Source organism: Oryza sativa, chromosome 4 (assembly GCF_034140825.1).
Source record: "Oryza sativa Japonica Group chromosome 4, ASM3414082v1".
Classification (NCBI taxonomy): Eukaryota; Viridiplantae; Streptophyta; class Magnoliopsida; order Poales; family Poaceae; genus Oryza; species Oryza sativa.
Genome location: NC_089038.1, coordinates 12,865,417 through 12,888,120, shown reverse-complemented (window position 1 = coordinate 12,888,120; position 22,704 = coordinate 12,865,417). Strand labels below are relative to the sequence as shown.

General features: G+C 42.4%; 3 protein-coding genes across 3 annotated transcripts; all 3 read right to left on the bottom strand.

The window, feature by feature from the left end:
• Positions 1-5,687: 5,687 nt before the first annotated feature.
• On the bottom strand, positions 5,688-11,613 carry LOC4335397 (protein root UVB sensitive 1, chloroplastic). The gene is made up of 7 exons (XM_015777932.3): positions 10,785-11,613; positions 10,404-10,679; positions 9,619-9,675; positions 8,171-8,369; positions 6,961-7,067; positions 6,575-6,748; positions 5,688-6,490 (listed from the first exon to the last, which is right to left on the bottom strand). The coding sequence occupies exons 1-7, from the start codon at positions 11,478-11,480 to the stop codon at positions 6,218-6,220; spliced, it is 1,782 nt and encodes a 593-aa protein (XP_015633418.1). The 5' UTR covers positions 11,481-11,613; the 3' UTR covers positions 5,688-6,217.
• A 5,621-nt stretch (positions 11,614-17,234) lies between these two features.
• On the bottom strand, positions 17,235-17,783 carry LOC107280614 (pathogenesis-related protein PRMS-like). Its single transcript, XM_015779281.1, has one exon. It carries the CDS (start codon positions 17,781-17,783, stop codon positions 17,235-17,237), a length of 549 nt encoding a protein of 182 aa, XP_015634767.1.
• Positions 17,784-21,695: 3,912 nt separating this feature from the next.
• Positions 21,696-22,274, bottom strand: LOC107275346 (pathogenesis-related protein PRMS). Its single transcript, XM_015779280.1, has one exon. The coding sequence runs from the start codon at positions 22,272-22,274 to the stop codon at positions 21,696-21,698; it is 579 nt and encodes a 192-aa protein (XP_015634766.1).
• Between the last annotated feature and the right edge of the window lie 430 nt (positions 22,275-22,704).

Genomic DNA, 22,704 nt, shown 5'->3' with positions numbered 1-22,704 from the left:
TGTGCTAACAACATGTCTAATTTTTCCAATAAATAAGTACATTACTCAAATACTACACATTATTGATAAAAAAAAACTCTACTCCTACAAATTACCTACCCTTCACCACACATCAACCCCTTTCAAACCCTCTCAATCACCACAAATCCATCCCACATCCTAGGCCATCACCACACATCCATCTCCCATCAAACCCTAGTGCATCACCAAACATCCATCCCAAATATATTTTGTCAAATGTATCAATAACAACCAAATGGATAAAGATATGCCACCTCCACACTTCATCCCCACCCATATTATCCATCTAATAATCCATCCTTAGCCAACTATTATCAAACCACGTCTACAACTAAAACAATGCAAAATATCCAATAAAACTTTGGGGAACTTAGGGTTTATAGAGGGGTTTACCTTCTCTTCCGATCCCAAACTCAATGCCGCACAAATCACCTTCGATTAGAGAGGTTTTTGGGGGAGATTGGACGAGGAGAACGTGGTGGCGACCGAACCCTAGGCGGGCGGCTGGGGAAAAAACGGAGGAAGAACTGGCTGGGGCGGCCTCGGCCGGGCTCTAAGTAGCCAAGGTCAGCGCCAACTTACTTGGCGCTGAGGTTGGGCACCTCAGCGCCGAAGCGGTTGGCGCTGAGGTAGCTGCCACGTCAGCTAGGGGATCGGCCCGGCCGCCACGGTGGCACAATGTCAGCGCCAGTCCCGTTGGCGCTGACACGGCCAACCTCAGCGCCAATGCGCTTGGCGCTGAGCCGACGGCCTAATTTTGGTTGAAGTTTTTGGCAGGGGTTAGTTTCGAAATAAGTTTTTGAAAAGGGTCAATTTGTCCTTGTATAGCTAGCATTTATAATATATGTAAGGACATATTATGCGTGATAGGAAAATACTTTCATGAACTCAGCGCGTATCAATTCCTGATTGGACAAGATTAGGAGCTTAAGCATGTAGTTGGAAGATAAATTAATTAATGATGGTTCGTTGGAACTTGGAAGGTGGAGTAGTCAAGAAAAATGTTTACATTTGTGTAGGAATTTTAAACGCCACGAATACAAATAAATGTTGATGGAGGGAGCATTGACTTTCCATTTTTAAGTAAGAGATGTCATTTTTATGTTTATAAGGATGTCACATAAACAATAAGATATTTAAATAATAATTGAAATAGCTTGTACGTAGTTTTATTTTTTTTCATAGGTAAACATGCAAGCACAAACAATATTGAAACAGTGTATACATAGTTTTGACTAAATAAAACATATTTCACCCCCTCACTTTATTAATTTCTGGTCACATCGTTAAAAATTCACATAATGATAATACCATTAGAAGTGATCGTCTTAAATGGAAAAAACACGTATTTGTGACAGGATGAAGCAGCTATAAATAAATGCACCAGATGCTCCTTTCTATGTTTAATCAAATTATGAACAGTGTTTCAAAAAAAAATTATGAACACAGTATATGTATATCCCACTTGTTTACTCCACAATAGTTGATTTTTTACAGGGACATGGACAGTTGGACACATGTGGGACAACAATGCTTTGAAAGTTGATAGGGAAGTTCGAACTAACTCTGGTCATCCCAAGCAGTAAATGGTGCACCCTATCTATCTATCGACAGACTAATAGTTCCATGCCATTTGCTCAATAATTACATATGCTATTTTTTTCGTTAAGTACTTATACGTGCATTACTTTTCTGTGATTAAGTGTAAGTTTCAATTTGAGGAATTAAATAACTTTTCTATGTAAGTATAAAATTTGTTTTGATTACACCAACACAAACACATACTACTACTACGCACGTACACCACCACCAAGACGTGATGGTAGGTGAATTGTAGGATCTTACCATGTAGTAAAAACCACACACGCTTATAGAAGCAAAAACAACAAATCCATCTTCCAATATTTAAGCGTAACTGTTCTAAAAATACAAATATGTACCAGTGTTCAAACAAATATTGTGTTAAACCATGAAGCAAACAATTTTTAAAAAGTAAAAATATAGAGCAAACTCATAAATGATACATGTCCATCGCTAGTTTGTTTGCTTCTGCACCTATCACACACCTACCAATTTACTCCTCTGTAAGTGTGTGATAGGCTATGTCGATGTGCCACAGAGGTGTTCTCAGCCAGGGGTGGGCCTACCATGATTCATGGGTATTCAGCTGAATATCCAAGATTTTAGATTAAAAAATTTCATATATGTAATATATATTTCATATGTATGTGGAAAAGTATGCAAAATAGACTTGTTCCTTCAGAGAAAGCCTAACTTAGCACCATCCCACCTCCCTCCTCTACTCGGCCCATTGGCCCAATAACACAAATCAACCCAAAATGGATGTAACCCTTACCTCTCCAGCTCTCCTTCCCAATCTCCTCCTTGGCATGGCACCCTGGCCCCCTCCCCGACCCCGACACGATGGCACATCACCTCCCACCCACCCCCTTCCTCAACGGCGGCAGCGCCCAGCCAGCTGCGACGCAGCAGCGGCTGCTAATCTCACGCCACGCGTCCGTGCCCCTAGGCCGGCCGCCACGAAGGCGCCATTGCCCACACGCCGCCGCCCCTGCCCTGTGGCTCCCAGGTGGTGGGCCAGCCGGTGCCCGCACTCTGCCGCCCGTACCTCCACCCTCCACCAGTCCACCTCCAGTCCCTGAACCGCCTTAGACTTAGACAGCCAGACCCACACGACGGTGGAAGGTTAGAAACATTTTGGTAATTTGGTTGGATTAGGATTTTAGTATTTAGTTCATAGTTGAATCCAAGATGGTTCATTTGATTTAGGATTTAGGATATCTTTGAATCTAGGAATGGTTCACTGTTGAACATTTTTTATTTAGGATTTGAATCCAGTCATTCAGGGATGGTTCATGATTGAACAATCAAACTTTGAAACTTGTGATTCACTGATTTTGTGAAGCTTTGTAGCAGAGTTAGTACTTATAAATTGCATCAGTGCACATATTCAGCAGAGTTAGCATAGTTAGTACTTAAATTGGAAGACCATATTGTTGTTTTATAGGTTTGAAACGTGAATAGGAAAAATGCTCCCACGGTTAATTTAAAGGCTTTTTTAGAAACAGCTGTTGCAAATAAGAGAACTCAAAAACAAGTTAAGAAGCAAGATGGGATAAGAATATTTGAATGATTGTTTGATTACATTCGTTGAAAGTGATCTATTCTTCCAAGTTAAGGATATAGACATCATTACTCATTTTCAAAATATCAAGAAATGGAAAGTTCTTATCTAAATTGTAAGATTTCTTATCATTTTTTCATTTTCTATGCTCTATAAATTTAATATGTTTTGTCAATTAAAACTTTAGTATTGTACTTTAATATGCTTAACACATTCAATTTATGATCAATTATATGAATCTATAACTTTAAAAAATCATGCTTATACCGTTATATATTATACAGCTATTAGACTTTATGTTGAAAAAAATTTCTCTTCCAGTTTCAAATACCCAAGTTGAAAATCCTAGGCCCGCCCCTGTTCTCAGCTGTTACTTTACAAAGCTTGCAGAGTTGAAGTCTTGTCTGTGGCTTTGGCTAGGTTATTGCAGGAGATTTGAAGGGCTTTGTGGTGGTGGTGACTAACTCGTGTAGGGTTACGATTTATTTTTGTTCAGTAAATTGTATTTTTTTATGGTTTTAAGTTTTAATGCAAATCTGGCGGAAATGTCTTTTTCAACTAGAAAAAACCATCACATTTTGCTATTAAATCTTCATATGTTCACTTAATCCGTTCCAATTTACTATGTTGTTCTGGAGAAACCTCACCCAATTGCCAATCTAAAATCCATGCTAGCAAGGGTGCTGATGTATTCATATGTGATTCTTGACTACAATTCAGTCAGAACAATTCTAAACCCGCAATGTATTTAAAAATTCACGATAGTTTGTAACACAATGACAATTGGCTCAACAAAAAAAAATCATGGCATTTGGCATATGTTTACATGTAAACCCATATGCATTATACCGTTGGTTTATATCAGTTTACATCAGCTATAATAATAAACAAGTTTTTATTATGTTGAGGTGAAAGAGAGGGTGTGTTAAGAGAGAGAAACGTAGGCGCTTGTTTGGCCAGCGCTAGCACAAGCTCTCCTATCCGTGCCATGGGATCTACTAAGAGCACCCACTTGGTAAAGTAAGATGCTCTCTATAAAACATGTACATCTCAGCAATAGAGTAAACCACCTCAATAGTATGTCTAATAGTATGTCTATATGGATATCTATAGCTCTCTAATGCATTGCCTCGTTTTTCTCTATAGGTTATCTCTAGGTTAGTAGATAGCTTTACTCACCCTCTTCATTTAATCTCTTCCAAGTAGAAAAATATGCTGACATGGATCTCTTGTAGAGAGCCTATAGATAATCATTACGGGTGCCCTAATGCCTAACCTATGGGTGACCAACAAGATGAAGGTTTGTTGAGTAATGAAGTCGCATATTTGATTAAAATATAATTTTGATATTTGTATAAAGGTATAACAATAGCCACTAGCCAGCTATTGTACATATCTCCTTTTTACGTGGCTGTGCCGATGGCGATGCGGACTTTTTAAGTAGCAACCAACCATACTATTAAACTACTTGCTCTAATTTGCAACCATTAAGTTGAGTTCTGATAAGTAAATGCGGTCTGAAAAGGATGAGGAGAGGATTAGCAGTTATTCAGAACTGCAGAGACGTCCCTTGACATTAGCACTATCCCAATTGCTGACAGGAATCGTGATCTGGAGCTGAATTTCACCGATAGGTTTTATGTTCTTGGTCGTTTTGTGTGGCCATCGCCTGAGCATATCATTGTTGGGCATTTTCGGTTGGTAACTTTTTCTCTCCTTTCTTTCTTTGATGATATATGGAGTTGTTTGTTTCAATTCAGTTTAGTTCATTATTTTGAAATAAGATTATAAGGGATACACTAATGTCCAAATTTAGTCCCTGACTGGAAGTGAGGAATTATCCTATACATGTGGGGAATGATCATATCCTCCGTAAAATTTCTAGGAAATTTCAATGTTATAAATGGGGCCTTGATGTTATCTTTACACTACTTTTATACTATCTCTCTCCGTTCCAAAAACGACTTTATTTCGAGCTATACACGACTTTGTAACCAGCCTGATGCCCTCAACTCACCAAGCATATTGTTTGTCAAACAGGTAAAGGAAAAATGGTCCTGAAGGTCTGCACCGGATGACACCCCATAATCCAACCTGACTAGTTCCATTTATTCCAGCCAAAATTGCATATCACAAGCATATAATCTCTACATTGCATATCCTATCCAGATAATCTTAGTATTGAATATCCATATACTCCCTCCGTACAAAAATATAAGGAATTTCAATAAATGAGATACATTCTACTACTACAAATCTGAACATGATATATCTCATCTATTAAAAACCCTTATATTTTGGGATATAGGGAGGGAGTATCCATCAACATAAGTTAGAAATATTTTCTTTTTTTAAAAAAAAAAAACTGTTCGTTCCGCCTCATTGAATCTAAAATGTCAACAGATGGACAGAGTGAGGCAGCATCCAGCATCATGAAACCACGTTATGCTTTCTCTCCGTATGATTATTATTACCTGCCTGCACTCCATGCCTTCAGCGCAGGATCAAGGAGACCAAATCCTTTTAAGAGCTAAAACTCAAGAAGTCAATAATGAAAAGAAAGAAATACATTGTTGTTATGAAAATTGCACTTATTATTTGCAACAGGTAGGAGTAGCCAACTATAATCAGAAGTACTTGCCTCAAGCATAGCTCTGGTTAGTCTTTATCTCTAATTCTCTATTACTGTCCAAGAAGTGCTGTTGGTTTCCTGAGCAACCACTACATGACATGAATGTCGACAAACTAAACACCCTACATTCAAATGAAAAAAAAAAAGACATAACCAGCTCCAATCTTATGAGAACTTGATTGTAAACTCTTATGGTTAGATCATGTGTCCAAACAATTGAAGACTATATGTTCACAGACGCTTGTTAATAAGATGCCAAATCACCCCATGACTCCCGACGCGCTGGCCTGTTTTCCTTCACTGGAGAAAGCGTCCAAATTATTTGTGATATGATGACAAGGTCTCAGAAATTGCCCAAAGAATGAACCCACTGTACACATTCTAGCGGCGTCGATGTGAGCAAAACAAGTTGAGAAGTTTTATGAAGGAGCATCTCCTATGCGTATTCTTACGGGTAGCGGTCTAGCAATCAGACCATCCATCACCCAGCCACCATTTGAACCATCAAGTTTGACATGGCTAAATTCTCTTTGAGTATAATCGAGTGATGCTTCAAGCCTTCCACCAGGTCTACACGCTGAGGCAACATCACTTGGTTTGATGCCCAGATATTTCTCCAACCAATAGAGATAGTTAACATGGAATAAAGATTTGAGCATATCTTCAGGAGAAGATCCCTCTTTAAGGATGACCTGTAAATCAAAGGGTAAAATGTCAGTAACTTTGTATGATAGCAGAATGGCATCTTGAAACTGCTTGGTTCAAGATAAACTCACACAAAATTTTCCCTTGTATTCTGTAAGAAGGTATTGTTCGTTTTTGTAGAGATCAAACAATGCGCATGCATCTTCCTTGTTCTCAATTATTTCACTAAGTTTAGAACCCAACTGCAACCGCCGACAAATTATTTCTGCAGCATCTTTTGCCTGTGGTGACAAAATCTTGCTTTCCTGGTACAAAATTCAAGGAACCACATATAGTGGGACACATAAATAAGTGCAAGAATGGCACATATTGTGAATTTAAGATGTATTAAGTTGCAGTTAACTCTTGACTAGTTAAAGCGTGCCTTGGGAATGGGAGGCTGTAAGACCTCAACAATATGAAAATATAGAGGACAAAAAGTATCAGTGATTTGATGTTAGAAAAATACTTTACTTACTTTACGTGAAGTACCAATAGATAGATTCAGGAAAAGGGGTTCCTCGTCGTTAACCTCTTTGACTGAAGGAACTTGTCCACTCAATAGATACTCACTGAACACCAAACCTGTGAGACAGGAGGGCGGCAGATAAATTAGTTAATCTTATCGATTAGTAATGAAAACCAAGGAAAGACAGAATAATCCCACTAAAACTGGATGATTTTATGACACAATTGCTGCCTTGCGAGAGGCCACTTATGCAATTAATCCTCACTAAGGCTCCGTATGCCATTGAGGTGAATTCTGATAATCTAAGTTACAAACGGTAATATTAATACCTACTAAAAAGTTGGAAGTTTTGTGGGAATGAAAGTTGCATAATTGTCTTAACCTTAAAATGATTAATAAAATAATCTACAATGATTATATATTTACATTTCTAGATGACTTAGAAAAGACACACATTTATCACAACACAACAAACTGCAAACAGAGGCTAAGCCTAGCTGTAGTCAATGCCATCTCTCATCCACAGCAAACCAAGACACTAAATAATCTGGAAAACACAAGTGACCAAGATTTTTCACAGATTAGCTCCAGCAAAATCCCTCTCCTTGCTGTCTCATCTCACGCGGAGCCACAACATCATTAATCTGATCGTTGGATCAGTAAAGTTAAAACCAGATATCTGGCATGACTTTGCTAATGCAAATACCCTTCTTTCAGTGCTGTTGGATTGATTCCTAATTGACTGCCAATTTAATCTACAGAGTAGTCCATTTTATATTACAATGTATACTGTGCAAAGCTGACCATCAAGACCTCACGAGTTTTCAATCATCCATTCAAAAAAATTACAATTCAAAATATGATTTCAACCATCAATTCTAGAAAAACATACACATGTTCAGTGACAACTGCCATGCACTTACAATGGACAATTTTGCAGGCTATCATTGCAAGGGAGATATCGATATTTACCCAAAAGAATAGTGACAAAACGTGATTTTTTTAAAAAAAAAATCGTGTGATGTTTTGCTGAGTTCAATCAGCTACAGTGCAGTTTTGGTATTTGTATGTATTGTTAATATATTGATCCATCCACCAGTTTATTTGTGTTTGAACATCAATTAAACAACATTATTCATATAAAAATTGTGAGTTGTGATCATATGAAGGTTATAAAGGAACTACTGAACGGGATAAGCAGCAGTGGATAAAACATTACTTGCACGATAAGGATTCAGTGTCCTCAGCTGAATCGATTGATAAGACTTGAGGTTGCAATACATGTGAACTGCAGTAACTCCAGCAAATGAAATAAGAGCTAATGATACAGAAGAGCCAATGCGATTAGCTAATGCTATCCCTAGCATTATCCCCAGGAATTTGCTGACCATTCCTTGTGCCTCACCCTTTGCAATGACCTGAAATGTAAGATCCAATTGGTATTTAACTACTTGGGTCAGAATGCAAAGTGGGATGCGTAGGTTGAATTGACTAAATTTAAGAATTTAAAAGTTCAATTTCTAAAAAAAAAAAAAGAATCCCTCATAAGAATACAACACGGGCACAGAGTAAAAAATCTAGGGCATTTGGACAAAGTTTTGAAAAGTTTTATCACTTCGAAGTTCGAACCAGGTTTTGTTACCAAACAGTTGCACTTTAGATGACTGGTCCATGTGCAAGTGTGCCTTGCATCCACATCGTCCTTAGTTCCTTACACATTAAGCACCTTGCAGTTGATGCTAACATGCTTGTCCTCGTGTGAAAACTAGATTGGCTCCTTAACAACTCTTAGGCTCTTAGCACACATGCTCAATATCTCACATTAGGCAACCACCACCAGCATCACTGAAGCAAACAGGCACTCCCTGATTTCAGGTGTAGCATCCTCAACTGGACCTCAACAGGGTGCACCTTGGTGTCGTGATGCTGCCCCTGCCATCACCTGCTTCACGGCTTCCTCATTGATGCCACACCATCACCACTAAACGATGCCACTCCCATTTTTTCTCGCGGACGGTTGGGCCACTGGTCCAATGATAAAATTTGTAAAACCTTGTCCAAAGTGCCACTTCGATGAGAAAAAAGGGTCAAAATTGAAACTTAACCCAAAAAAAAAAAATTGACATGGTCACAAGGGCGATGCAATTATACCTATGTACCGAACCGCTGCCTGTGGGGTTTATAATTGTAATGTATATACCCAATAGGAAAGAATGAGGATTCCTGGTGCAGGCAATATAGTGAACTGTGAAAAGGACATCAAACGAAGAAAAAAAATGGAGAGCAGCAAACAAAGGTGGTGCATGCATGCAATCCAGGAGCGGAAGTCATCAATTCAGCAACAAAGACAAACTTGCTACCAATGCTATAGTCCACACAATGCTGTCATAGCAAAAGGCAGAGAACAAGACCAGGAGGTAGGAGTAATTTGGTCCAGTGTGAGCAAAATAAAAAGTACAGTGGCATCTTTTCAGAACATTAAAGGTTCGCAATGGTATATATTTTCTTGCGTAAAAATAGTATCAGCAATATCTGATATAACTGCAGCTTACCCGTAGGATTGGATATAGATTGCAAGGCTCATACATGAGAAACAAAAATTATTCTAACAATGACATCTACATGCTAAACGATTTGTTTTCATGAATGAGGATAGATTGATTTTACCTCAGCAAAGTTCCTTTGCACAGCAAATCCAGCATAGAAACAACTCCTGGTGGCAGCCTACAGAATTGAATCATTGCACTAATAGTGGTTCAAAGAAAAATAATGAATTGGCAAGTACAAAATATTGTTGGGAAGCACCATAAAAATCAATTCATAGGCAGTCAGGCTCAAATTTGCAGAATAGAGTAATAATTTCAAAGCATTCCACAAGAGTAAGCAACATTTCAAATCACCCATAATTCGGTCATACCATCTGCCACCTATCCATGCCAATTTACTGATTTATCCATTGCATCCAGTAGAATTTCAGTGAAGAGGTATGCAGGACATGATTAGAAGCAGGATATCTTCAGTTATTATGTTCTTTATGTAGTGAGCAAGATTCAGGAGACAAGGCAAAAACAGGGGAAGAATCAAGAAAGCCGAACAAGCAGTACAGATCTGTCAGGAGGAGATAATATATTGGAAAATATCCCAAAAAAACTGGACTACCAGAATGATATTGCACGTTCAATTCAGTGTATGATTAATGCCAAAATATGATACCTAACTACAAATTTGGATGACACATGTTTCCATACTAAGTGTAATCTGAACAATGCTGACCAAATCTGTAGGTGGAACATAATACGAAGAAAATGACATGCTGCAGCAGATTTCACATGAAACAATATGACCTTGCGCATATGGTTTGCATTTTCCAGCATGAAATGGGTAAATATGGTCTGCACAGGTGAAGGGGTACAGCAACAATGACAATCCATATCAAAATCAACAGTTCTGACCTGTATCAAAGCAGCTGCTGATCGACCAGCTCCAGCGGCAGCCCCAATTGGAACAAACAGGTGAGGAAAGACCGGAGTTAAAATCTCCAGCCCATAAGCCGTGTTCTCCAGAAGATCGGCGAACAATCGCCACCCCTTTGGGTTAACATCGAAATGCCGGCCGAATTTCGATAGCAATATCTTGCTCAGGTACCCCAACCCATCCTTCAGCACCCAATTCACCGCTGCCGCGGTAGGTATAGCGCCTTTCCCCAATCCAACCGCATACAACAATGCCTAGACAGGATAAATACACAAATTCACCAATCGAAAATGGCACATTTCAACTAATAGCCGGTGAATTGCACACAGATGGACGCGGCTCAGGCGCCACAACCGTACCTGCGTCGAGAGCACGCCACTGATCTGGCTGGCGATGCCCTGCACGCCGCGCCACAGCGAGTACTGCAGGTAGTCGCTGCTCACGCTGTCAGGGTACCCATCCGGGAGCAGCAGCTGAACGGCGACCGTGGCGCACCGCCGCCACGACAGCTCCAGCTGGCGCCGCAGCGCAGCCAGCTCGGCACGGCCGGCACCGGCCTTCTCCGCATCCTCCCCCTCCGCCTGCTTCCGCCTCCCGTCTCCCGCGACGACGTAGGAGGTCCCGGTCGGGTCCGGCACGAGCAGCGTGCGCGCACCGCCCCTCACCTCCCAGACGCTCGCTCCCTCCCTGCCGCCGCTACCGCCGATGGCCTCGGCGAGCGCGGCCGGGATGGCGGCGAAGGCGCCCGAGTGGAGGAGCACGAAGAGGAGGAGGAGCTCGGGGTGGAGCGACTGGAGCCACCGCCACCACCCGTCGCCGGGGTCAGGAGGGCCACTCCCCCCTTGCCTCCACCACCCACCTCCTCCTCCTCCTCCTCCGCCACCACCACCGCCATCACAGCCAGGAGAGGAGATCGCGAGGGGTGGCGGGCGGGAGAGGTTGGCGGCGAGGCGGGGGAGGCGGGGAGCGGAGGTGGGAGGAGGGGGAACGAGGCGGGGAAGGGTGGGTGGGGAGAGAGGGGCCGCGAGGAGGAGGAGAGATTGCGAGGAGGACATCTCGGAGGAGCGGTTTGGTTATGGCCGCCGGCGGCGGCGGCGGAGGAGGAGGAGGGGTTTGCAGCGATGGAGGCGACCGGCGGCGGCGACGGCGGCGGCGGATTGGAATTTTCAATGTTGGGGGGATATGTGCGGCATAGACGGACCCCGTCGTCAAAGTTTAGACTGGGCTGGTTAGGCCCGGCCCATTTTCCGTGAAATGGGTATCAATGCGGCCTGCTGAGGCAGAATCGGACGGTAGTACAGTATCATTTAGCAACTTTTGGACTTTGAGATTTACGTGGCTAGGAATAAGTTCATTTTAGGTACCTTAACTCAACGAGTTCGATTCTCACCCTCAAACCAAAATAGCAGATAGAACGAATCCCTCAATTATTAAAACCGGTGTAATATGGAATTATAACGGATGGTTTTATCCGACGTGGCAATTTGACATGAGTCAGCAGCACTGAGTCAGCATGAACCCACATGTCAGAATCTCTTCACCTCTCTCTCTCCCTCCCTCAGTCCTATCTCACGAAGCAGAGAGCAGTAAGGGCCTATTTGGCACAGCTCCAACTCCAGCTCCACCCCTCCTGGAGTTGGAGCTCAGCCAAACAGTTTCAACTCCACCAAAACTGGGAGTGGAGCTGGGTGGAGCTCTCTCACAAAATGAACTAGAGTAGTGGAGCTGGGTTTAGGCAGCTCCACAACTCCACTCCAGACTCAACTCCTGGAGCTAAATTTAGGAGTTGGAGCTGTACCAAACAGGCCCTAAGCCAGTGAAGAGAAGATCGGCTCTAGTGTGGGCCCATGCCACCTACCGGGGAACGACGGTGACGGACCTGCGGCGCACGTGATGTCTAGTAGAAGGAGGACTCCCTTGGAACGACAAGGAGAGGATCCAGCGCCGACTGCTCTGCTCTGCCGCCTACTTCGGCAACGTAGCACGTCAGCTTGGTCGTCTTCACCGCAGCGCCGATTGCTGCCCAAATCCCCCCAGTGTCGGGATGCCTCGCTTCAGTCATCGTCCCACCTCATTTGGGGCCGATCGGCAAGCGAGTGAACTCCTTCGTCATCACCTCCGTCCAAGACAACGACTAGGGCAAAGGCGATCGCTCGTGATAAGGATGAGGGTTGGGCGGCCGGTTCTGACAAAGGACACCTCGGTCGCTACCGCTCCCCCTTTTCCCAGTCCAGGGGCATCCTGGCCTAATCGGGTCCTCGTGCAAAATATTAAAATGGGGCTCTAGTAGCCTAGTAAATTTTTTATAGTAAAACTAAAAACGGGCGTGGCGATCAGCCGATCATCAGCGATGAAATAGAAGCGGATGCCGGAGGAGACTGGGGAGAGGAGATGAAGAGGCTGCGGCGTCGGGATTTCGACTACACACGACGACGCGGACGCCTGGACGGGAATACGATGGAAAATGGATCGGTTCACCTTCTGCAGCGTTTTGGGCATTGTTTTACTACTTCCTCCGTTTCACAATGTAAGTTATTCTAGCATTTTCTACATTCATATTGATGATAATGAATCTAGATAGATATATATGTCTAGATTCATTACCATCAATATGAATATGTGAAATGCTAGAATGACTTACATTGTGAAATGGAGAGAGTACTATTTAGGGCCTCTTTGATTTGTAGGAAAAATGTAGGAATTTTGGAGGATTTCAATCCTATGGAAAAAAAAAATCCTATGAAGGCCTTTGAAACAAAGGATTGGATCCTATCCAATCCTTTGAAATTCCTAAGGAATGGGTATTCCTATGCACATTTTGGAGGAAAGTTAGCAAGAGGTCTAACCTCTTGGAACATTTCCTCTGAGTCTATCTCTCTCATCTGATTCTTGCGTTTTTCCTATGGTCCAATCAAACGGCCATTCTTGTGTTTTTCCTATGTTTTGCAATCCTCTGTTTTACAATTGTATTCCTGTCAGAATTCTGTGTTTTTCCTATTCCTTTGTTTTTTTATTCCTACGATTCAAAGACTGCAAATTAACAAAATTAAAGCCTCTAATATTATTATATATATATGACATACTTAATTTGGGGGGCCTGTTCGGTCGCACAGCCCGCACGGGCCCAAGGACACCCCTGCTAGTCGCTTCCACCCAGGTCAAGCCCTGCAGCTTGCTACTGCTGCGGCTAGTCCGGCCACCGCCTCGAGAACTGCCCGCTGGAGCGTTGTTTCCTCTCGGCTTGTTGCCCTCTACAAGACTACAAGTGCTGAAGTGCACCATGGCCATCGTGCCAGAATCTCTGCGCCGCATCGCAGGTCTTCATCGCCATGCTAGCTGCAGGCCGTCACAGCCGGCGCTTCGGTCGCTGAACCAGGACCCGCCGAAGCCTGCCCGTCATACTGGCCCCCGGAGCCACATCGCGGTTCGCACATGTCACGTACGTCGACTCGTCGAGTCCCTACTCCCTAGAGCTCGAGCCTTCGAACAAGTCGCCGGCGCAGCAGTGTGGTGCTCGTGCGCACATATCGTACCAGGTCACAAAGCCGAAGCTCCGCGACACGTGCGAGGAGGTCGGCTCCATCTTGTTGCTCCGGCTCGCCGTCGACAGGCCACGGGCAAACCAAGGGGCTTTTTGTTTTGTCGATTACAGGTCAACGACGAGACATCCCGTAGTACCTGCCGCAACGGTGCAACCTCGATCGCCACGCCCTCCGTGGTAGCGTGCTCCGCATTGGCCTTGCCGAGCTGGAAGCGGGACGGTGCCCGCGTGGCGATGGCTGTGGTGGCGGTGAGCTGCACGAGCCAGTGGGCATCGAGGATGCCACACACGCCGCGTCACCCGGGGTGTTATCTAGCGCCACTATCACGGATTCACGGTGTCCCTTTGTGGGGCTGAGCCAACGGCAACTGTGGCCTGTGGGTGGGAGACGGTGGATACCGTGGAGGCGCAGGGAAACGTCACGCGCGCCACCGGCCGCATAGAGGCCCTGAGACGTGGGAGCCAACGCTGACTCGGGTCAACTTGCCACTCGGACAAAATCACTCGCTATGTTACCATAGGACCTATATTACACAGGTTTTAATAGTTGAGGTACCTATTGTATATGGTATTTCGGTTCGAGGATGAAAATTGAACTCCCTATGAAGTTAAGGGGCCTAAAATAAACTTATTCTAGGACTATAATGAGGCTGATCGGTAGTGCTATGTGCGCAGCCAGCTAGTCAGCCCAAATCTACACAGAACAATTGATTTGTAGCAGCATCAACAAGGGTGTGTTACTTGCTGACCGATGCACTGTTGTAGCCAGCCCAAACGATTATTTAAGGTTAATACTAACAATAGGCTTTTGGACGGTCTAGATCGATTTGAGATTCATCTTGATATGATAACACCTGGTTCTCTATCGGAGTTGGGGTGTTGCTGACACTAGAGAAGAAGAGTTCTTCAAAGCTGGAGGAAGAGTTCGAGCTCAAATCTTAACGTGATTTTGGTAGTGAAGGATTTTGTAGAAAATATATCCTAATTTTCTATCAAATACCATTTAGCAAATCCATTGTATTATTGTAGAATGATTTTTTGTTTATTAGTGTTGGAGGTACACTATGAGAGCCTTCGGCCGAGCCTACCGAAACCAAGAACCTGGGCAACAGACTCGAGCCGGAGGCGAGCAGCGAAGATCGAGAGGGTAGCCATATGGGCAAAAACTACATGGCGAAAGCCATGGCTTAAAAAACACGCGGGCTCCACCAAGCATGAACTTCGTCGGAGGGCCGTACGGGCGAAAGCCTAGGCGTGAAGACATGGGCTTCGTCGTATATCGAACCCCACCGGAAGAAGGCCTAGCGGGCCGTTGCGCCTTTGGGGAGTTTCGATAAACTGTTGGGCCGTGCCATCCTAGCCCAGTAAGGGCCCGTACATGTAAAGGACACTTTGTACCTCTAGTGTGGTCCTTATCATAAGAGTAACCATGTAAATTCCCCTGTAAAATCTAAATCCTAAAGGGGAAGTCTGTAATAGGACTATAAATAGCCTCCTAGGGCCATGTAATGGGGGATCAAAAAATTTTTACTAAGCAATATAATTGTCTTTACTTTCAACACTACTGTTGAGAGAACCACGTCTTTCAATATGACGCGGTTGTCCATTCGATAACAATTAGGATGTTCTTTGTCATGAAACGATTGTGTGTATTCAGGACGTTGTCTGCAGCCGCCCTTTTTGTTCTTATCGAAATTTGCATGACACAGCTCGCAAATATAATTTCTAGTTGTTGCTACATAACGTCAATTTCGACTATCTCACTGGTAGAGAAAGGGGCTTTACTCCCGGTTGGGAACCCCCTATAGTCCCGGTTATATAACCGGGACTACGAATCTGGGACTAAAGATGGATACCGGGACTAAAAATCCATTTTTAGTTACCAACCGGGACTATAGATGATAGGAGCAGTCCTGGTTAATTGTTTCACTAACCGGGACTAAAGATGGTAGGAGCAGTCTCGGTTAATTCTTTTTTCTCAAATCGATCTGCTCCCTAAATATTCCCGATCATATTCCCAAATCATCCCCATATCAATCAAAGTAGCATCACAGATCTGGAAAGAAATACATCACATATTGGAAAGAAATGCATCACAGATCACAATACATCACATCACAAAATCTCAAACAAAAAATACATCACAAATCCTAAAAGAAATACATCACAACTCCCAGATCAGATCCAATATCACATACATCACAGATCAAATCCAATGAATCACAGATTAAAAAAAAATCGGTAGCAGAGAGGAGGGCGCCACCGGACTCCCGGCCACTGTCCTCACGGCCTCTGCGTGAGCTTGGCTAGCCAGCCGCTGCACCCGCCCGCCTGGCCGCCTGCCGCGCCAGCCCGCCCGCCCGCCTGCCGCACCCAGACGGCTGGCCACCGCCGCTCCCGCCGGGCGCCGCTGCTCCCGCCCGGCCGTCGCTACCGCTCGCCGGGCCGCCGCTCAAAGAGGGGAAGGGGAGGAACGGGAGGGGAAATGGGAGAGGGAGGGATGGAGGAGTAATGAGAGGGGAGAAGATCGAGAGGAGTGCGCGGATAATATGTGAGTTGGTGGCGCGGTGTACTTTTTACTCCCGGTTGGTATAAACAACCGGGACTAAAGATCTATTTTTAGTCCCAGTTGTTTATATCAACCGGGAGTAAAAATAATTGGTATAAACAATTATTTTGGTGGCACGCGGATAATATCTGGCATGCGGTTCGGGGTACTCTTTACTCCCGGTTAGTATAAACAACCGGGACTAAAGATCTATTTTTAGTCCCGGTTGTTTATACCAACCGGGAGTAAAAATAATTGGGGTCTGTCTTGAACCCCACGACTTATTGAACCGGGACTAAAAAAGATCTTTAGTCGCAGTTGGTAATACCAACCGAAACTAAAGATTAAAAAGTACCCCTCAACTTTTAAATCGGGACTAAAGATGTTTTTTACTTCCGGTTTTTATTAGAACCGGGACTATTGTAGAATTTGGCCGAACGATTAAAGATGGTTTCTCCACCAGTGTCTGTCAACGATTTAAAACTTTAAATTGGAATGCAACTTTTTGGCGGAAATACGAATAGCAAAGTGGTACTTCATATAAATTTGGTCAGTTTTCAAGGGTCTTCACAGGAGAGGGGTTGTCTGGACTTAAGAGGTCTGGAAAATCTCAACACTGTGATATGATTTTCCAAAATTTTGGACTCTCAAAAATAACAAATGTTTCAATTTCCGGAACATTATTAGTGCGAAATCAAACCCGCACGCTTTCTTATTAATTTACGCAGGGGAGAAGGCGCAGATCGTGAGCGTCTGGCCGGACGCGCACGGGGCGACGGCGCAGCCGACGGTCTTCCACGCCGGCTGCACCATGTCCTTGTAGCTCGCGCACTCCTCGCCGCCGCCGGCCACGCACTGGTTGGCGCCGGCGTCGTACCACCGCCGCCCCTCCGCCCAGGCCCCCACCGCGTCAGCCGCGCGCCGCCGCCCGGGGCCGCCGCCGGTGACGAAGTACGTCAGGGCCACGATCGGCTTGAGCAGGACTCGGGTCAGCCCCGGATCGAGGCCGGCGTTCGCCACGTCGCACCGGCCTTTGGTCGGGTCGCTCAGCCATTCGGCCCTCAGCTTGGCGCGCTGGGCCACCGTCGCGCTCCACGCCACCGGCGGCGCCCCGGCCTGCCGCCGCGCGTCATTGACGGCGGACACGAGCTTCGCGGCCGCGGCGGGGCTGAGCGGCCCGATGCCGCGAGGCGCGGAGGCGGCGTCCGGCAGGTGGGAGGCTAGCGCCAGCAGCGACAGGATGGCGAGGCAGGAGGAGGAAGACGACATGGTTAATTGTGCTTTTTCTTTTGTATGATGAAGATTTGTTTATATAGTAACTAAAGATTTGTATGAAACCCTCGAAATTTATGTCTCAAATTTATTGTTATTTTAATATATCAGGTAGAACTCCTACATCTGCTGTTAAAAAAATTTATTGTTCTTTCGTTACACAAATGTATACTCATTCCGTTTCAAAATGTTTGACACTGTTGACTTTTTAATACAAGTTTGACCATTCGTCTTATTAAAAAATTTATGAAATATGTAAAAATATATGTGTACATAAAAGTATATTTAATAATGAATCAAATGATATGAAAAGAATAAATAATTACTTAAATTTTTTGAATAAGATGAATGGTCAAACACGTACTACAAAGTTAACGGTGTCAAATATTTTGAAACGGAAGGAGTATTTTTTAGTAACCGAGTGACGGTGCTTCCAGTGATTCGTGTTAACTACTACGCGAGTAACTGCAAGTGAGTTCTGAGATACTAGTAGATAATAAAACGTTCGCATGCGGTTACAACTTACAAGCAAAAGGATTGATCGGTACTATGTCATATAATTAAGTTTTACCTATATCTCTGTGACACTTTACGTTTCAAAATCAACTGAAGTCTATCAACTCTGTTCACAATGGATGCTGTTAATTTTAGGATGCGTACGGACAATTGAACGTAACATTTTAGAGATCACTACTATATAAAAAATGATAAGATTTGGTATATAAAAATAATATCAGTAGATTTGTCATGAAAAATTAATAATGTTTTCACGTAGTTATGTTTCCAACAATTTTCGTATTTCATATTAATTACATGATTAGAAAATGTAATGATAAAAAATATACATGTGAATGCCAAATATGATGTTTTGGTTTATGTTTAAAATACTTTCTAATCACCAGCTAGGTTCCTCAATGTTTATTGTCCAACTCGACAATAAGTGGGCTGCCCGTGTCAAGTGACATTAGCATGTTAGAGAGACACCATAATACGTATACGTGCATGCGAAGATGGAGAAATAAGTGAGATCATCTAAAAAAATCCAACATCTATACTTTAGAGTGAGAGTACTAGCGATCGGACGTCTGATGGAATACAAAAATCGGATGCTACTATGGGCTGGTGTACGCTACTCACATGGCTCTGCTACATGCATGTAGCTATGCACTATTTCATTCTTACTTTATTATTTCTGTACATGGTGAATTAACTACTCTCTCTCATCTCTCCCATTAAATAATAGCACAAACTAACTTTGTTAGAAAACTTTAAATGATTTTTTCTTCTCAATTATTTGTCCAATCTATAATTCGATTACACTGTTATATTCGTTACAATTAGATCTTTACAATAAGATCCAACATGATTTTATTTTGATAAAAAATAATTGCAAAAAAGATGTTTCATCGGTTATAAAAAAATGTTTCAGCACTTGAGGTCAAATGTTTCAACTCGTCTTTAATTATGTTTCAAATTATGTTTCAAAGAGATATAATATTTAATATCATCGCAACACTAGAAATTACTACATGAAACATTGAATCTTAACAAATGAAACACAAAAGAAAATAGTAAATAGTACGGTACATACTATAGATTTACAAATACTTGATTTTATTGAAATATTTTTATAGCACATGTACATGAAACATCGAGTTGTAACTATTGAAACATAAAGCAACCCTTGCTAAAACATACTCATAATATGACATGCAACATTTGCAAAATAAACTAAACAAACATCGGAAAAATATTTATAGGAACATCCAAATAAATCAGTGTGCAACATTCAGAAAAAGATTAACTGCAACATAAAATTAAGCTAAATTTAAAATTCATCAGGATTTAGTCATGTGAGATCTTGTTGTAAAATTTAATTACAACAAATATGATAGTATAATCCAATTATATAATATTTGCAACATTTTTAATATTTGCTGAAATGTATGGATGATACCGTGTACAACATTTTTAATTAACTAGTGAATACTTATTTAAACACTCAACCAACACATATGCAACATTTACAAATAAACCAGTGAAACATAATAAACTATTTACTGAAACATAGAAATAGCACCATGTGATACACTAAGAAAAGATATATACAGTGCGACACTAATTAAATATGTACAACATAATATAATTTCAGCTGAAACATCTGATTCTCATATGTGAAACATTAAATTTAATTGGTTAAAACATATGTATATTTTTTCTTATAATATAGTCATGTGAAATCTTGTTGTAAAGATTTAATTGTAACGAATACATTGGTGTAATCGGATCATAGATTGGATAAGTAATCTAGAAGAAAAATCATTTTCAAGTTTGCTAAAAGGGTGTTATGTACATGCAAATAACCTCATGTCCTCTCTCCTTCATGCATACTAATGCTCAGTAAGGAAGCATATGTAGCATGTGTGCAAAGAGAGGATCTGGCAAAAAGCCTACAAAGGAGTAGGCTGCATGCATCAAAGTCATAGCGAGAGGCGTCCGATTTTTTTCTCGAGATCGGACAACCGGATTGAAACATTTTCCGTTTTAGATCTCTGCCATAATAAAAAATAAGGTGGGATTATCCATAAAATCCTTATGCTTGGTAGTAATTATTTACCACTCCCATAATATGTAGTGGTACCAAAGACACATTTAATGTTTAATTTCTTTGTTACTCTCTTTGTCCCACTCACTACGACGTGGTCAAACTTGGTACAGTTTTCAAGACTAATCGTTGACTTTAAATTTCTCATATACTATAATAGTAACAAAATCATAAACATATGAAAGTAAATTTAAATGATAATCCAATGATACTATTTTTAAATTTCTCATATACTATAATAGTAACAAAATCATAAACATATGAAAGTAAATTTAAATGATAATCCAATGATACTATTTTAATCAAATATAATTTCATTAATAAACTATTTATCGATCAAATATTTAAAGAGTTAAATCTTACAATATGTGTGCGCCTTAGTTAGTGGGACGGAGGGAATACGTGCTTTTTCACTATAGTGCGGATGTAAGAGTTTGTACCCATAAGAAAAATAGTGCAACAGAACTTTATGAACTTACTTTTACAATATTGATAAGAGACAAATCTTGCATGTAAACATATTAGAGCTAATCTAACTTATCTCCTATATTAGTGTCTTCACCCTACTAAATGTAATTGATGCTCTCATTATATTAACTATTTTTAACCATTGGACCATTGGTTTAAGATGCAAATTGTCTATTTTTTTATCTTTTGAAGTTCTCAGTTTTCTCTTCTCTAATTAATAAAACCAAATCATCCAAAATTATTTATAGCAATTTGATAGTTGATCAAAGGTGCAAATAATAAATTTTATCTTAATTTCGAAGATAAAGTGAAACCGATTATCTACGAAACAAATTCTATTATGATATAATATTCGTGCAATTATATACAGGGTTGGCATTTAGTTCCAGACTGAAGTAGTGAAGTACTCTCTTAAGTCATATTATTTTTTGTTCTTTTTTTACTTGTCTTCGATATCGACACAATCTTGAATGCATAGGTTCTACCATTATATTTTTCTAATTAATATAAAAGTGCCATTTACAAATATATTGTTATTTTGACATATTAAATCGTAATATTTTTAATATATTAATTATTCAAGATACTGCACGCATAAATTTGAGTCATCCTTGAGAATAGTGGGGTGTAGTAATCTTTATTGAACGTTGTACTCCGAAAGTGAAATAATCATGTCAAAATGGAGTTTACAGGGTCTCAAATTCCAACGGAACATTATATTCAAGACAAGCCGCGAAGAAGAAAATTAATATGCCCAGCATATGCTATCTTATTAGTAGTATTTTGTAAAAATGGAGCTTAATTAGTACATGATTGTAGTACTAGCATAGATAGGCTCAGATCAATGCCTGCCCACCGTAGTACTCGCAGACCATGATCGTCTTGCGTGACGCGCACACGGCGACGGCGCACCCGAGCTGCTTCGACGCCGGCTGCACCATGATCTCGTAGTCCCCGCACTGCTTGCCGGCGGCGCACGCCCTGGCGCCGGCGTCGTACCACCGCCGCTCGTCCGCCCACAGCCGGACCGCGTCCTCCGGCGAGGCCCGGCTACCACCGTCGCTGAGGAAGTAGGTCACGGCGCCGCCGTGGGCCGGCGCCGGGTCCCCGCCCTTCTGCGCCTGCAGGTCGCACCCGCCGGGGCCGCGGAGCCAGGTGGCGCGCTCCTTGGAGTGCCGCGCCGCCGCGCCGCTCCACTCCAGCGGCGGCGCCCCGGCCTGATGCCGCACGTCGTTCACCGCGTACAGGAACTTCATGGCCGCGATGTGGCCGCGCGGGATCGCAGAGCGGCCGAGGCCGGCGGCGGCGGAGACGGAGGCAGCTGGCAGGTGGTTGGAATTAGCTAGAGCTAGCAGCGATAGGACGGCGACGGCGACGGCGACGGCGACGGCGAGGCAGGGCAAAGAAGACGACATGGTTGATTTCTTGTGGTTCTCACACAGTACACTAGGGTGATGTGGCGATATATACTGGAAAGATCTTCTGCATGCGAAACTGATCTTGAAATTAAGTTGAAACTTTATGTCTCAAATTGATTGTTTTAGTAACCGAGTGAACTGTTGTAAGTGATTCACGTTTTATTTGAGTAACTGTGAGGTTTCTGTAGAATTAATTAGATGTGATAAATAGAAAAAGTCTGATCCAGAGACGCAAGTGAGGAAGAAGTTAGATCCCGACGTGTACATTTGGCGGATTTTCTATGTTTTAGGCCATAGATCTTTCATGTTTATGTTTCTGGTGTTGGATCAATATAATGTTGCACTGGACTTTTTTCCGGTGTATGTTTTATATTTTTGTCTTTGATTGTTTCTGAATGTGTTAGTTTTCATCAGTTGAATCGGTATG

Excerpts from the sequence above, each read along its gene's own strand:
- LOC4335397 (XM_015777932.3), bottom strand. The coding sequence starts at position 11,480 with ATGTCCTCCTCGCAATCTCTCCTCCTCCTCGCGGCCCCTCTCTCCCCA. Across the intron at positions 9,676-10,403 it reads CAGCAGCTGCTTTGATACAG|GCTGCCACCAGGAGTTGTTT; the intron begins GTCAGAACTGTT and ends TCAATTCTGTAG. Across the intron at positions 7,068-8,170 it reads ACTGAATCCTTATCGTGCAA|GTTTGGTGTTCAGTGAGTAT; the intron begins GTAATGTTTTAT and ends CCTGTCTCACAG.
- LOC107275346 (XM_015779280.1), bottom strand. The coding sequence starts at position 22,274 with ATGTCGTCTTCTTTGCCCTGCCTCGCCGTCGCCGTCGCCGTCGCCGTC.
- LOC107280614 (XM_015779281.1), bottom strand. The coding sequence starts at position 17,783 with ATGTCGTCTTCCTCCTCCTGCCTCGCCATCCTGTCGCTGCTGGCGCTA.